The sequence below is a fragment of the Salminus brasiliensis genome, chromosome 1, assembly GCF_030463535.1.
Source record: "Salminus brasiliensis chromosome 1, fSalBra1.hap2, whole genome shotgun sequence".
Classification (NCBI taxonomy): Eukaryota; Metazoa; Chordata; class Actinopteri; order Characiformes; family Bryconidae; genus Salminus; species Salminus brasiliensis.
In genome coordinates this window covers 19,608,944-19,624,644 of record NC_132878.1, presented here as the reverse complement: position 1 = coordinate 19,624,644, position 15,701 = coordinate 19,608,944, and the positions used below count along the sequence as shown (strand labels likewise).

Sequence of the window (15,701 nt, the reverse complement as noted above, 5' to 3'; positions counted from 1 at the left end):
TTTAACTGTTTAAGCTGTATTTAAAGCTGGTTACCACTATAAACAAGCTTTAACAAAAAAAATATAAGCCAGTCTTCGGGGAGGTTAGATTGTAATATAAGTTTAGTAATATAAATATAATAGTATAGTTAAACAAATAAAACAGTCATTTACATTTTCTTTGGTCAAACAAAATCTACACATATCAGTTCAGATATTACTGATTCCTTTTGCTGTTTATCTAGAACAAGACCAGCAACCATTCATCCAAAAACACATTAGCATACTAAATGCTAGCCACAAACTCTAACCCGAAAAACTCTAGTTTGTAAAAGATGCTGACTACTGCAGCATTAAAGAGAAAGGCTGCAACAGTAAAGGGACACACCTTCATATTTCTTGGGTCATCTTAAAATATTCTTGCTGTAACTGCACTTTTAAGGAACTGAACTAGTTCCTTACTCTTGCTCTATTTCTTTTGAATCTGTCTCTGTTGTTTCCCAATACCTGCACTGATGCTGACCCTGGCCTGCCTGCTTCTACTCTGTTCTGGATTTCTGCTTCTTTTCCGGGTCCACCTCTCAGACCCGTGTATGTGTCTTACTGCTCCTGTAGGTTCCGTTCTCTCCGCAGAACATGCTCAATCGGCGGTCTTTCAGTGACGTGCTGCCTGAGTCACCCAAGTCGGCCCGCAAGAAGGAGGAAGCACGACAGGCTGAGTTTGTCCGAATAGGACAGGTACCACAACTATACACACACAAGCTGTAAACACACAGTCACAAAGCAGAGTTCTATGGTAAGACTTTACGCTTTAGAAGTAGCTTTAGAAGTAGAAATGTAATACCTTTGAAATATTCCACAGTGCCTGTAAAAATGATTCATTCATTTCTGTGTGTTTCCCTTTTATTGCTTGTATAAATGGAATCATGGTCAATATAATTTGGCTATTTTACAAAACATCTCCCCTGGAGTTTAGTTAATTCTGTCATTGAGAAATGAAAGGAATATGGCACATGTGTAAATCTGCCTAGTGACCGTGCAAGATGGAGACTACTGAGGGAGGCCACCAAGACACCTACAATTACTCTGAAGGCGTTAAAAGCTTCAGCGGCTGAGATGGGAGAGACCCTGCATATGACAACTGTTATTTATTCAAGGAAAATATTTGTCCTCTGTCCTCTGACTCTTTATTAAGCTTTTCTCAGAGTTGCATGGACTGTTCTTTTGTCTTTGTGGTATATTTATAGCCAGGAATACTGATTAACCAGTGACTGGACCTTCCAGACAGGTGTCTTTATACTACAATCACTTAAGACACATTCACTACACTCCCCCCACTGATCCCCATTTAACTAACTGTAAGAATACTACCACTGGGTGCTGGGTTAAAAATTAGGTCACTTTAAAGAGGGTTAATATTTATGCAGTCATTTATTTTACATTAATTTGTATTTAATCTGTTTTCACTTTTACATTAAAGAGTTCTTTTTGTAAAGTTTTGTAAAAAAACAAATGATATTATACCATGATTCCATTTATAAAAGCAATAAAGGTGGAAAACATCCAAGGCGGTGAATACCTCTTATAGATACTGTAGTTACAAAAATGTACAATAACTCTTTATAACTCTTTATAACTCTTATAACTCTAACTCTTTATGAAAACCATAATACAAAATAAGATACATGAAAATGTGATATTGACTGAGATTGAAATTTGAACACTTCAGTGGCAAATGAGAAATGATTAATGTTGAATTTGTAACATGCCTTTCTTATTAGCAGTGATAACTGTAATTTCCAGGGTTACTAGATGTGGCTTTCTGGCTGTATTTTTCTTTTTATTAATAAAAAAATATCAGTAGATGAGATTAATGTATGTCTTTCTAGGCACTGAAGTTGAAAACCATAGTTAAGGGAGACGCTCCTACTAGTCTAGTCAACACTGGCCTTTGCAGGAAAGAGGTAAGAGAAGGATGAACAGATACAGAAATAGCGAATTAGTGAAGCAGTGTATATGTGAGGCTGTTTAAGACCTTTGTTGTTTCTGTTTTGGTTTTTCAGCCATGGGAGTCTCAGTCTTTCTGCAGTAGCTTTGCGTATGACATTGTCTGCGGGGATTCCTGGGGTCAGTCATTACTGGTTGCCACGGACTCAGCAGGAGTCATGCTTTTGGAGGGTGAGAATATCTCATTATGAGTCACCATAAATTTACTGTCTGAATGTTGAGACTGACATAAAACATGTGCCCTTCAAAGCTCTTCACATTTCTGCCGTATTAAAAGCATAATTCCTGTTTTATTCCCCAGTTCCACATCTAATTGACACTTTTACAACTCCTAATACAATGTTCCTCATACACATTTATATACAGTATTCATCCCAACTGCAACCATCCCTCTACATACAACACACTGCAACAGAACCATATAACTGTACACTGTAAAATGATTTGTTGATTTGTTTAGTGAAAGTAAGTAAAAACATAACTTACAGAACAAGCTATATTTATTTGCTGAATTTAACATAATGGAAAAAATATATATAACACATACACTATATAGAGTATTGGGACACTTGCTCATTCATTGTTTCTTTCATTGAATTTTAGTTCATTGAGTTTATCCTTGTCTCGACTGTCCAGGGAAGGTTTTTTACTACATGTTGGTGCATTGCTATGAATATTTGATTGAATTCAGCAACCAGACCAGTTCAGAATGTTGGATGATTACCACCTCACTTCATCCCCAACTCCCCAACTCATAGAGCACCTACATTCCCGAAAACACAGTTCCAGTGCTCCACAGCTTAGTGCTGGGAGTTCTATCCCAAACCTGACATTAGGCATGGTGCCAGTAGGTTCATGTTTATCTGTTGTTTATTTAGTCCTATTTTATTGTCAGTGCTTCTTCTTAGGGACTAGACAAGCTGTGTGTGCATAGGCACATCTTTGTCAGCAATGGATGCCAATTTAAATAGCTGAATGCATTCATTGGAGGGAGTGTCCACAAACATTTGGACATATAGTGTACATGCATTACTTTTTGTACATTCCAAGTATAATATTTGTCCCCTCAAAATATTGCATTAAGCAAATAAACAGCAAGTGTACATTAAAACATGCATAAATGTGTCTGTAGATAATGTGTGTTTAGTTCCACTTAGAAAATCAACAAAATAGAAAGAGTGTCAAGTATAAAAAATACCTTGGGCAGTAGACAATTACTGGAAAAAACTCCCCTTCGCAGTTTTATCAGTAGTAAGTGTACACCATTGTGTTGTCTGAAAGTGCTTTGTGACTATTAAACAGACATGAGAATTGTCAGTCCTTTGTACTTTGAACTGTAAAGTTTCCTGGCAATTGAAAAAATACTGTTTAGATTATTTTAAGAAATGGTAAAGGGGCAGTGAATTCTGAACCCTGCAATTTGAAGGAAACCACAGCAGGGCAACACCATGTAGTTTTCATGCCCTGCTTAACCAGTGGCCTAAATCATTAGAAACAATAATTGAAATATAACCCACTTGACAATGCACATTAAGCATTAATTTAGCATGATAACTCAGCATCACCTAAACAAGCTGCTGTTCTAGAGTATATTGCCTATGTCTTCATATATTAGTTTAAAATATATTTGACACATGTAAACATCTGCTTAATGCTGCTGCATTGTTTTAAGCAGTTGTCTGCCAATACCGATATCCTGACATCACTGTGCATCTTTAAAGTATGGTGCATTTCAGTGAAACCTGATATTCAGTGAAACCTTGTAAAATCTATTTTTGTTTGGTTTTCAGCCTCAGATCCACTGCTGTCCAACGCTGGTAAGTTTCACTGTCTCAACAAGGACATCTGTAGAGTTGAACAATTGAATTGTAATACATAAGAAAACTACAGTAGCACATAAGATATATACATATAATCATGCCATGGTGCCAATAATCAGAGGATATATGCATATACATGTGCACATGTTTGTGTTTTTTGGCTTTTTAAGTACAAGCCTTTTTTTTACATCAAGTAACCTTCAGCCAATGTTTTGCTTTTCATGACAGATTCTCCAGCCCTGCCTCCTGTGCAAGTTTTTGACAAAACTCTAACCGTCAAACAGATGCACGTGCTAGAACCTCAGGATCTTCTTATCACAAGGGCCGACAAAGGTATGTGTGAGAGTGTTATTCTGTATGGAGATCATTTGCTGGGAAAAGTCACTAATGCACTATCAATGCTACGAAGACACATGGATCTGTTAGCAGACTTGACATTATAACTACTGATGAAGAGCATAACAAAAATTACTAGAATTTATTTACCAGCCACATGTTCAGTCAGTTAATAATTCTGACTACAATTTCTTTTTGCATTTATTTTTGAAACCTAGCCCATATAGACACTGGTCATTCTGGTCAGTAGGAGGAGTTTGAAGCCTTGGTTTCACAAAAATGAGAATGGAAAATGTTGTTTGAGATTTTTTAAACATTCATAAAATTGTATCTCCTGTTGCTAATCTAGTCCTTAGTTTTTGAATTACTGAATAACTTCAAAAACTCATTTTATGATATATAGTTTTGAATTGTGGACCTAAACAATGTAAAAAAGAGAACTGAGAATTAATGGATCTATGTAGTCATATGCAGTATACAGTAGTGTTAGGTTGTATATGGATGCTACTTAGACAGGATAAAAGAAAGGATGTACAGAAGCAAGTAATAAGGAACAAGTTGTATCTTCTGTCCTAATGAACATCTTAACACCCATGATAACACAGTAGCGTTGGCTCACGCTCTCTCAAAAAATCAAAACACACACCACATACACCTTGTCTCAGGTTTCTCTGCATCGTCTAGACTCAGAGCTCATTATACAGACATAAGTAGAAATAGCAGACACCCATATAACACTGTCGACTAATGCTCCTTTTCTAGTCATTAGCCAGAGCCTGTGCAAACTTCCACCTGAAGTAGACACAAGCTAGAAACATTTCTAGCAGGGAAATAATGAATTCTCTTACACCCTTGTCACCTGGAAACCACTATTTATTGTGACTGGAATTTCAGAAACCAAAAAATTACATGAGCAAAAACGCTTGTAATTTTGATGAAACAGTTGCTTATTTGTTGCCAGATATTTTCAGTGTACCATATGATGGCTCTAAAACATTCTAGTAGCTTTTACAAGTAAAACAGAACGTAAAACAAAAGATTTACAGAAAATCAAAGAAGAACTTAGCTTGGTACCATGTCCGATGTTTTGCTACTAGACCTACTGAAACAAAAGCAAACCCCTGATCTGTTCATACAATGCATGGAGCTGGACAACTACTCAGGTTTAAGCAGTGTTGGATAACGTTTTCCTTTCAGTGAAAATCTAAACGCTATCACAGTCACTTATTCAAAGAATATCTTAAAAATAGCATTCAATAAATAGCTTTCGGTTAAAGAACACCTTTGAGACACAGGGGTCCGAAGAGTTGCATGAGAAAAATACAGAGAGTCCTAATCAAGCTGAATATGAGCTGTGGTGTGCAAATTATTTACTAATAAGCAACAGGCCTGCAGCACATAGGAAAGAAAAATAATTCAGGGAAACCGCTGTGCCTCAAATTATTGCTTGGCTGTGTTGAATATAAAACATGAAATCAGTGTCTCAGCGATTAATAAAGAATGAGAAACATAAAACACAAGGAGCTGAGCCAGGACATGAAGTCACATGTGTTGTGTTTCAGGGAAGGACGCTCGTCTCTATGTGTACAGACTGAGCGCACTCAAGCGAGGGATAGAGGAGCGGCAACTAGTCCGTACCAAATGTGACAGCAGAGAGAACAAGCTGGAGAAAACTCGAGGTATGAGAGACTGTCAGTGTGTTTTTGGAACTAACATTGCTTATGAAGAGGATATACAAAACAAGCTGATTTTGCGGTTACAGTTCATCTTTGAAAGGATAAGAATTTGTCTTTTTTGGTTTTGTGGCTATTCTTCTGTCCTTTCAGGTTGCCATCTTTACTCCATAAACACACACCATGGGGTGGAGCTTCGCATTGTGGCAGCCATAAGGAACAAGCTCCTCCTCATCACAAGGAAACAGCCACGCTTTGACTGCATAACTTCTGTAGGCATGAGTACTGGACCCAGTGATTCACCAGTGGAGGAGTTCCAGTACATACGAGTATGAGACATGAAATAATGTTTTCTCATGAATATATTATGGTTTTATTTATTTATTTATTTATTTATTTATTTTTGCATAAATTGAAACACTTTTAAACAGTTACACATACTAACCTGTGAATTTGACTATTATTCTTTACACCATGACCTAACATTGATTGGCAAGTAACAGTACAGAGTTACATAAATTGACACAAGTTGTAATTGATTGATTAAAATGTTCAAAAATGGAATGGAAGTAAATTTTTATAAGATTAGCATCTTAACTCTGTGCTCCACCAGAGGGCAGCATATTGCCTGCGTCTTACATTTTAGACCATAAAAACATGGACGATGTGGTCCAAAACAAATGTATTCTTATTCTTATATCTTCCTTCTGTTTATGTGTTTGCACATAAATGCGAGGCTACTTTGCTCTTTGCTTTGCTCTTGTTTGCTTTTCACTGTACTTATGTGCTGCTGTAATACCTGACTTTACCTCAGTGATTAATGAATATATCTATCAATCTAAAAAACATTCCAGCACATCTAACTAGGCTATCATTAGCTGTCTGGCTAACAACTAATTATATTAAATTGGCCATTTTACACAAACATCAGACATAAAATATAAGACAGCAACTGCAATGAACTTTCTACAGAGTGCCTGTTAATACCAACAGAACAACACAACAAGTAATAAGTAATAATAAATACAATTCAGTACAATTTACTGTCTAGTTGCCCGACTGCTGGATTACAGCTCAGAACCCGCGGGCTCTCTCTTCCAGCCAAGCCAAAGTATAACCCCGCCTTCTAAGGATATAGTAGATAAAAACTGATTTCTAGGGGAAAATGTGTCAATATTAGCACAGGGGGAAATAACTGTTCGTATTAGACACAACTAGATGTTGTGTAACTGCTCTGGGGTACTGGTGACTTTGCTGTTTGTATTCATGTGTGACACACAGGAGATCTGCCTGTGTGATACTCCAGTCATCATGGCGCTGGTTGATGGGCCGACAGGCGAGAACGATCACATGATCTGCGTGGCCTATAAACACCAGTTTGACCTCATCAATGAGAGCACGGGAGATGCATACAGATTACATCACGTAGACTCCAACCGGGTAAGGAACATACACACTCTCTTTAGTGAAGTGGGTTGATGGATATGTGGACACATTTAATGGTTCAATGAATATGTGGCTTATGTGTGCAGGTGAATTTTGTAGCAGCCATAGATGTGTATGAAGATGGGGAAGCTGGGCTACTGCTCTGCTACAATAGTCAGTGTCTGTTATGTCATTTATTCATTGCTTTGAGGCTTTAAACATCTTGCCTAACACATCTTAATCACTTTACTCATAGATCTCTGCGCCTATAAGAAGGTGTGTCCGTTTAATGGGGCCACACCCATGATTCAGCCCAACTCGTCAGACTTTCACTTCAGCTGGAATCAAATGCCCAACAGCATAGGTGAGTAACCATAGCAACACTGTCCCAGCTCAGCCCCCCGTTACCACAGAAACGCTATCACTATGCGTCGGGCCTCTGTGGCCGCTGGTTCCTTTGCAGAAAATCTCCACAGACAGTTTGGGACATGTCAGGCATGCCAATGTGAAACCTGCTAATATTTCAGCATTTGCAACGTTACCTGGCAGACAGTCTAGGTTGGTTTCAGTGTGTGTATGTTTGTTGTGGGTGTTATGGAGGTTGAGCAAACCTAGAACCATGTCAGCTTGTGGTTTTCTTTCTGATTGCCTCACATCAGCCTAAAACATCATTGAAAATACAGTTCTAGATTACAGTACTATTGTGATTTTTGAAACCAATTAGGATAAAGCCAATATTGATTAAAAAAAAGGTCATGACTGACTGAGTTCATGATATAAATTTCCAGTTTGTGTTTCATTTGCCTGATATTGATTTGCCACATAAATCATTTATCATTCAATGTTTAATTTTTTTACAGTGTCAAAAGTCATACCAATCAATGAAAAGGACACAACACTAAACCTTCACCTTGCAAGTTATTATTTTTTTCCCTAGAGTTGTATGTAAATGTTTGCACTCCCATGGCCCTTCTGCAAATGTTAATGCAGTTATACAGAACAACAATAATAACTGTGACCCAACCTGTGACCCCCTGTACATGTATAACACCCCCTTGGAAGATAACACAGCTTGCAAATGCTTTTGTAAGCCAGCTCGAGTTTTCCTATTTTCACTCACTCTCCCTTGCAGTCATTCCCCTTGCAGAACTTAGTTGGGTAGTCTTATACCCAACTGTTTAAGATCTACCTGCAGATGTCAAGAACATTTCAAAAACCTTATCTGGCATTTATTGAAGTAATAGATGATGAATTTTGATATACAGTATGTATTGTAGAAGCTGGTCTCTTTTCATACCCAGTTGCCGTTCACTTCCAGAACTTGCTGATATTTAGTAAAATTCTTTTTTTAACTGTCGCATGAGACTTGAGTAGAGATTGTATTATTAGGGTGCAGGATATAATAACAAATATATATAATACAATATATAAAACAAGAAAAACACGGACAAGAGCACCTAGCCAGTGAGAAACAAGCTGGTCATCAAGTTGTCTCAGCATCTCACGGCCTGTGGAGATCTACTGCTGATGATACGCTGTGATGTCACTTCATGTGTTACAGTGTGTGCATTCCCCTACATTCTGGCTTTTACCACCGACTCCATAGAGATCCGACTGGTCGTCAATGGAAATCTGGTGTACACTGCTGTGGTTCCAGAGCTCCAGCTGGTTGCCTCTAGGGTTAGTGCGGTGTTTTATCACAAAACACACACCTTTTCACAACTAGAGTCATGGTGGTACATCAGATCTTAACAAACACGTTACAACATGTTATTGATGATGACATTTGTTTTGGATCTGCTTAGGTAAAAGAAAGAGGACAAGCAACAGCAAATGTCTTCCTTCTCAAATGTTTTTGTTTATGAAATCTCTTCTCTCGCACTCTCTCTCTCTCTAGTCGGACATCTACTTCATATCATCAGCTCCAGTAAACTCTGCCTCTAACTGTAGCTCAAGAGACACCAGTTCCCAAAGCTCTCCTCAAACACCAACAGGCTACGAGATGCCCATTTTCCCCTCTCCGCTTGGAGATGGTAGGTCCCGTTTTATGCCCAAGCATGATATAATTTCTTGTTGGTATGGCAAGCTCCGTTATTTGTTGTTGTTTTCTGCTGACTAAATCAGTGGTTCTCAAACCTCTGGCCCTAAGGTCCACAGTGTATACAGTAAGTGTCACCATTACTTTCAGGTGATGGACCAGGATCTTGTCTTACTAGAAACTTTCTGGCTTTCTCTGTAGCTATTCATCATTTGCAAGTATTAATAATGTAGTGGCATTCTTTAAGATTGCAGATAACTCATTAAACATGGATGTTGGATTGTCATGAATTGTGATTGGCTGGCATATCATTCATTTAAATAATGTTTAATAAGGTCTACCATTTAATAAGGTTTAATAAGGTTTACCATTACCGCTTTTAAATATTGCTGATGTAAGACAGCAAATTTAATAAACAGACCCAATGTAACATGAGTAAATCAAACACAATTAGACACACAACTGTTAAAATCCTATCATATCATGACAAGACAGTACAGATTGCAACTAAAATATTGGGAATGACACACTAAATGACTTGGCATAACAGAAGAGTTGGTTCACAAGAACCAACTCATTTACATATCTCTGCCTATTCAGCCTACCACACTTTAGCCCCACCCATTCAAGTTAAAGTGTCTCAAGAACAGCCAATTAGAACAGAGATAAATGATCTTATATCCAACTTCAAGGTGCAGCAATAGAAATATCCTGTTTAAATCTAAGGTAGAGCGAGGTTGGAAAACAATCACATACAGAATGATTTATGACCGATTTTAGCACATAAAGCCAAATAAGCTACAAGTGGATGTCAGGGAGAAATAAATGTTGTATGTAGGATTTGGGTCTACTTGCCATGTTTGGGTTTTGCCTATTTGGCTGTGAGGAATACGGCCGCTGACCAGTATACACTACTTGAGTTTCTCTTTCAATCATCAACTCAGACTGCACCAAAATCTGCAGACTTGAGTCAACTATCACAAACTTGGCCAGACTGAGCAACTTAAGCTTAAATAGAGAAATAATTCCCCTTGGTGTCCTCAGTTTGAGAACCGCTGGACTTATTATATTATGTTATTATGTTACATTGTACCCATGCCTAAATGATGGCAAGACATATGTTTCGGTGTCTGTTTGTCTCTTGTTATCTGTTCTATCTGCGTTATTATTTGAAGTGTGTGGGTTGGGTTGCTGTAATGCTCTTTTCCATCCCTGGTCCAGATTGTATTCGGATCCCCTATGGCACCAAGCTTTCCCTCTACATGTCTAAAGACTCTGAAGGTACTGCGGGGACTTGCGCTTTTGCCTATGCTTCCCATACTGCCTCACTAACATGCACGTTGCCACGGAAACTCACCCCAGTTTTGTTTTCATTCACAGATGCATGCTGACAGAGCATTGACAAAATGTTCTGTGAGCACAATGTGTCCCTCTATTCCTCAGCTGCTAAGAGTGAGGGAGAGACAAAGAAAACAGATACACAAGAGAGAGAGAGAGAGAGAGGGAGGGAGGGAGAGAGAGAGAGATGAACAGGAAAACCGGAAAGATGAAGGCGATCAATGGAAGAGGGACACATTTGCAACAGCATGACCCACAAATCGTTATCTCACCATGGATACTTTTGTCAAAGCCCCTCTTCACACACTCACATTGAACCCTGTGTGCTTCTGTCTAAACAGAGGTATTGAGGGGTTGTGACAAAACCCATATCCTGGTACTTAAAACCAACAGCCAGTCACCTGCAACTGCCATCTCTGCATCATGGGACACAGTCAGGATCAATTATGAACACAGAACACAACAGATTATTTATTTTATATATACATATATAAATAAATATAAATATATCTCAAACATACTGTTCACGTGTTAGTGCACTTAATTAGGAGATGTCATACATTTTGACATATTTTAGACGGGCCCATGGTACAGAAATGAATGAGGAATATCTCCGTTTATTCCAGATAATGCATGCTTTTACTGGCATTTGGGTCAATTCATGAATACATATTTGATGTTTCTGACAGAAACTTACCCACTAGAATCAAACTAGAAGGGTTTTATTGGTGAAGTAGTGAATTCAGATTTCTGTATTTCTGGTTCAGTTTTGGTTCACCCTCCTGGAGCTTAAAGAACTGAATGTGATATAATTATCTTCAGTTAAATTCAGAATTGACCCACACTTTGGTTAAATTAACTTTTTGCAGGTTTCTAATTTTTCTCTTTAGGGGAACATTTATTTGCCTGTGCATGCCTTAAGATCATGATCAGTGTTGTTGACAGTTTTGTTTCTCTTTAGGTTAAACATATCCCTTTACATTTTCAACTGGGTAATTTTGTGACAGATGCTGCTTGTATATTGCACAATATACGTTTTTAATGTGTGAAAGTCATTTTCAGGGTTGGTTCCCTGTACAGTAGTACCATCACGAAGACACGTCGACACAAACCTCAGAACTGTGCACTTCACAGTGTATTTTGCCCAATGTTACAATTACCATATTGGTATATGGTTGTACATGTTTTGTTGTTCAGGTTAAACTGTTTGTGGTTCATTGACTGTGTTTTAGTGTATGGTTTCTATGGGAAAACCGCTGGCTCCTTGATTTCACAGTTTATTTGACTTCAAGAAAAATATGACTTCTAACAAAAAACTTACATACTATTCTGCTAAACAGGTTATGTATGTTGAAAAAAAATGCATACATATGTAACAATTTTTAGCTACTGTTACAACTAATCTTTTAATCTACTATAATAATGCCCACCTGTGGCGTACTGTGACGTACTGTGTGCACTTATGCCGCTCTTAGAAAAATTGTTTTTTTTTTTTTGTTTTTTTTTTAGAAATGTCAAACAAGGGCTCAGTAAGGTTTAAAAAAGAGTAAGGTTTATAAAACAGTGGACAAGTGTTTACTTTAACCTAACTGGACTGAAAAATGGTTACCTTTTGTGTGCATACTGTGCACACCGAATAATAATTCATAGTTCTTGATTATTCATTGTCCCAGGGTTTCTTTTTACGCCTGATTTTCTTTAGCCTATTGGACTGTATTTATTGTTTTCTATAATTTCTCTTGATTTCAGGTGAATCTTCCACCAAACAGATCTACAAGATCCCACTGAGTAACCTTGTTGGACGGAGCATAGAAAGGCCTCTTAAGTCCCCGTTGGTTAATAAGGTGCTTACGGCACCTGGCTCTGGCGTGATAGCTCCTGTCTCTATGATCCCGACCACACCCTCTCTCTCACTCTCGCGCATGGAGATAAAAGAGATTGCTAGCCGGACACGGAAAGAACTGCTGGGTAAGTTGTGTCTCTGTATGTGTATGCAAACAGCTAGCAAGTACTATCATCATTGCAATTAAGTTGTGTGAGCTGATGTGATTCTAGCTGATGTTCCTCTAAAGAAGAAATCAAATGTGAATAAAAACTTAAAGGTTTTGTTTCAATAAATTCGGTCTGAATGCAAATACATGTTTAGTAGTCAAATATTCACAAGCATTTTCCATATTATAAAGCTTTTGCTAGTAGCTCATCCTGCAAACACGTTAGACACACTGCTAGAAACATAGCACAACCCAACCACAAACCATCAGCACGAGTGCACCAAAATAAAGGTGCAGCACTGCCCCCCAGTGGTCTACATCGGTAGAACTGTACAATTCAACACTCCAATTTGCTGTATATTACATATATAATAAAAGTACCTAATCTCCTCAAATTAAGTTGAAATTGAATAAAAATTTTTTAACAACATATATTTGATTGCACTTATATTTAAAACCTTATAGTTACAGAATTAAATGATTTTTGTCTTTCTCTTGCCTATATAAAAGTACATTTATGTTTATGTCTCTGTCCTTGTTCCAGGCTTAACCGAAGAGCCCAGCAGTAAGGCAGACAGCAGCTCAGTCAAACAGAGGAAAATGAGCAAGAAAACAAAGGAGGAAGAGAAAAGGAGACCAGCAGGAACTGCCAGCACTGAGCAGTAAGTTACAGCAGATAAACTAAAAAGGAAGTAAAAGAACATTCAGAGCTTTTTGAAAGGGGATCTGTAGAGCACACAACTTCCATGCCGTAAATCCAGTGCGATTCCCATGTTCTAAACTCTCTTATAATAGAAGTTAATGGGCAGTTTCTGTAGCAGCTGCAGAAAACGCTGGATTACTTTAATTAGACATGTACGTCATTAACTCACTGTGACCTACACTAGATGTCAAATAGGGAGCTATTTTGGATGCAGCCTGTTTATTCATTTGTTGTTCGAGGTGTGAGCAGAATTACAATGAGATCTTTGCAATCCTCCGATCAGAGTCGGGTTGGAGTGTGTCGACGGCGACATTGACATTCAACGGCACTGCTCCTCTGGCTCTGAGCTGGAACTTCACGAGGGCAGCCCACCCATGGCCAGTACTTTAACGCTTTCTACTTCCTTTGAGGAGGACATCCTGGACCTGAAGTGATGACAATCCCACCGTGCACTTCTTGTAGCCCCTCCTCAGCACCACCTGTGGTCCTTTTGTTTGTTTGTTTTTTAAACATTGTTTTTTATTTGAACTCTTGTAATTGTCCTCAGTCTGCTTACTCAGTGTGTGGTGTAGAAATGGACCCCAAAGCTTTGCACATGAGTGAGTTTACATTAATCAGTATGATGAAGGCTAAAACGCGTGTTTGGGCGTGTGTGTATGTGTGTGTGTGTCCGTCTTGTTTAGTGAGACTTCAGTTGAACTTACGGACAGTGATCATTTCAAAATGCTGGACAAATTGGGCATCGTGGACGAGCGTTATTTTTGGAATGGAGTGGGCCGCAAAGACAGGTCCTAGATCAGGTTTTGAACTCATGAAGCTTTACAGGACACACTTAATGATAATGTAGCCATGGAAAACAAATGGTCAGAATTTCAGATCAATGGATTTGACCCAAGACTCTAGGTCAAGGCAAGGCATTATAAACCAAGCCTGAATGTAATACTGAAGCACCTAAAACACAACAGAATATCTATTTTAACTCAGTGTTGTGATTTAAGTGTTTTCTACATCTGTCAATTGCACATTGTGATATTGAGAAATTCCTATAAAAATATGTGCATCTCAGGCTGTAGTTGCACCTGTGAACATACATACACACAAATAAATAAATAAATATTATATCTGGATATATTTAATAATTAAATATACAGGTGAGTTTAATGTTGTGCTCTACCCAAGCTTACAAACCTTGACTTCCATTCCTTTGGCAAACAGGGCAGAAGTCTCCCACAAGTGCCATTTTTTCCTACAACTCCAAGCACCTGCGGTAAATCAGATTGGCCATGGACTACATTTCCCATGAGGCAAACATCTATACTTAGAAGCCACTCTCTCTAGCTGTTTTTTAATACAGCTAATTAAAACTGACAAAAAAAAGCTTTGAGCTTTGATTCATTAGCACATGCGCTTTGCCTCACAAAGTTCAGCTTAACACTATAAGTGCACTCTTTACAAAAAATGCTTTTGCCTATGAAAAAAAGGGCTCTGGAACACCTGCATGCCTCCCTTGAATCCCAGTACAAACTAAAAGGGATTTTCTATACTAAAAATGTTAGAATTAGGATTTAATACTTTCACAAATCATACACATTTTACACAGAAGGGAGAAAAACTACCAGAACTATCAGAAAACACCTAGAGCAGATTAGATTTTTGTAAGATCAAATGAAAGAGAGTCTAGTTCATCCTCAGAAACCATGTGAAATGGAAGGAAAAGTCAGGTATTGGCCTTGGATAAAGTGGTGCCATGCCGTGGTACTGTTTCTGCTAAACTAAAGCTAAATGCATGCCTCCCACCCTGCTCCTCTCTCGCTCACTAACGCTCTCTGACTCTCTTTGTATGTTTTATCCACAACTATCCAACACTAGTAGCAGCCTAACAGAGAAAGGGAAAAAAACATGGGACTATTTTTGCAAATTAAAGTTTTAAATGTTATTTATTTTATTATTGCTCTCTGACAGTAGTTGCGGTGGGGCTGGAGACTGACGGATGATGTGTAAAATCTTGACTTTTTTTTTTTTAAGCACTTCTCTTCTCACTGTTCTCTTTGCCTCCCGTTCACTCAATTCACTTGCTAAACTGTTTTCGCAGTGGTTTTGTATCTAAATCAATATTAACTGTTTAGACTGTTGCTGAAATTCTGTGATATTGAAATGAAACAAACAAAAAATATTAAAAAAAAAAAAAAAACAAAAACAAAAAAAAAAAAAACACCAAGTGTCTTAAAATATTGTATTGCCATTGTTTTTAATGCCAAGTACTACTTGTAAATGTTTGTGTTTCAGATGTGGCCTCAACCAGAAATACTATAATAATTATTACTATTATTATTATTATTATAGCTTTTATTTGATCAAGTGCTGTTGACCACTGCTGTAGTTCATATTGTT

General features: G+C 37.9%; 1 protein-coding gene across 5 annotated transcripts in view; it reads left to right on the top strand.

The window, feature by feature from the left end:
• garnl3 (GTPase activating Rap/RanGAP domain like 3) overlaps positions 1-15,701 on the top strand; it is an 84,793-nt gene extending 69,092 nt beyond the window's left edge. For 2 of the 5 annotated variants that reach the window (XM_072674107.1, XM_072674124.1), the window contains exons 16-31: positions 595-717; positions 1,869-1,943; positions 2,043-2,157; positions 3,777-3,803; positions 4,035-4,139; positions 5,705-5,821; positions 5,969-6,144; positions 7,097-7,255; positions 7,348-7,414; positions 7,497-7,604; positions 8,802-8,920; positions 9,138-9,273; positions 10,500-10,559; positions 12,366-12,584; positions 13,152-13,269; positions 13,594-15,700. In XM_072674107.1, coding sequence (XP_072530208.1) covers positions 595-717; positions 1,869-1,943; positions 2,043-2,157; positions 3,777-3,803; positions 4,035-4,139; positions 5,705-5,821; positions 5,969-6,144; positions 7,097-7,255; positions 7,348-7,414; positions 7,497-7,604; positions 8,802-8,920; positions 9,138-9,273; positions 10,500-10,559; positions 12,366-12,584; positions 13,152-13,269; positions 13,594-13,744 — 1,875 coding nt within the window. In that variant the 3' untranslated portion in view covers positions 13,745-15,700. Of the gene's footprint in view, positions 1-594; positions 718-1,868; positions 1,944-2,042; positions 2,158-3,776; positions 3,804-4,034; positions 4,140-5,704; positions 5,822-5,968; positions 6,145-7,096; positions 7,256-7,347; positions 7,415-7,496; positions 7,605-8,801; positions 8,921-9,137; positions 9,274-10,499; positions 10,560-12,365; positions 12,585-13,151; positions 13,270-13,593 lie in introns of all 5 variants that reach the window. The other 3 variants (XM_072674116.1, XM_072674145.1, XM_072674134.1) reach the window with 3 other exon arrangements.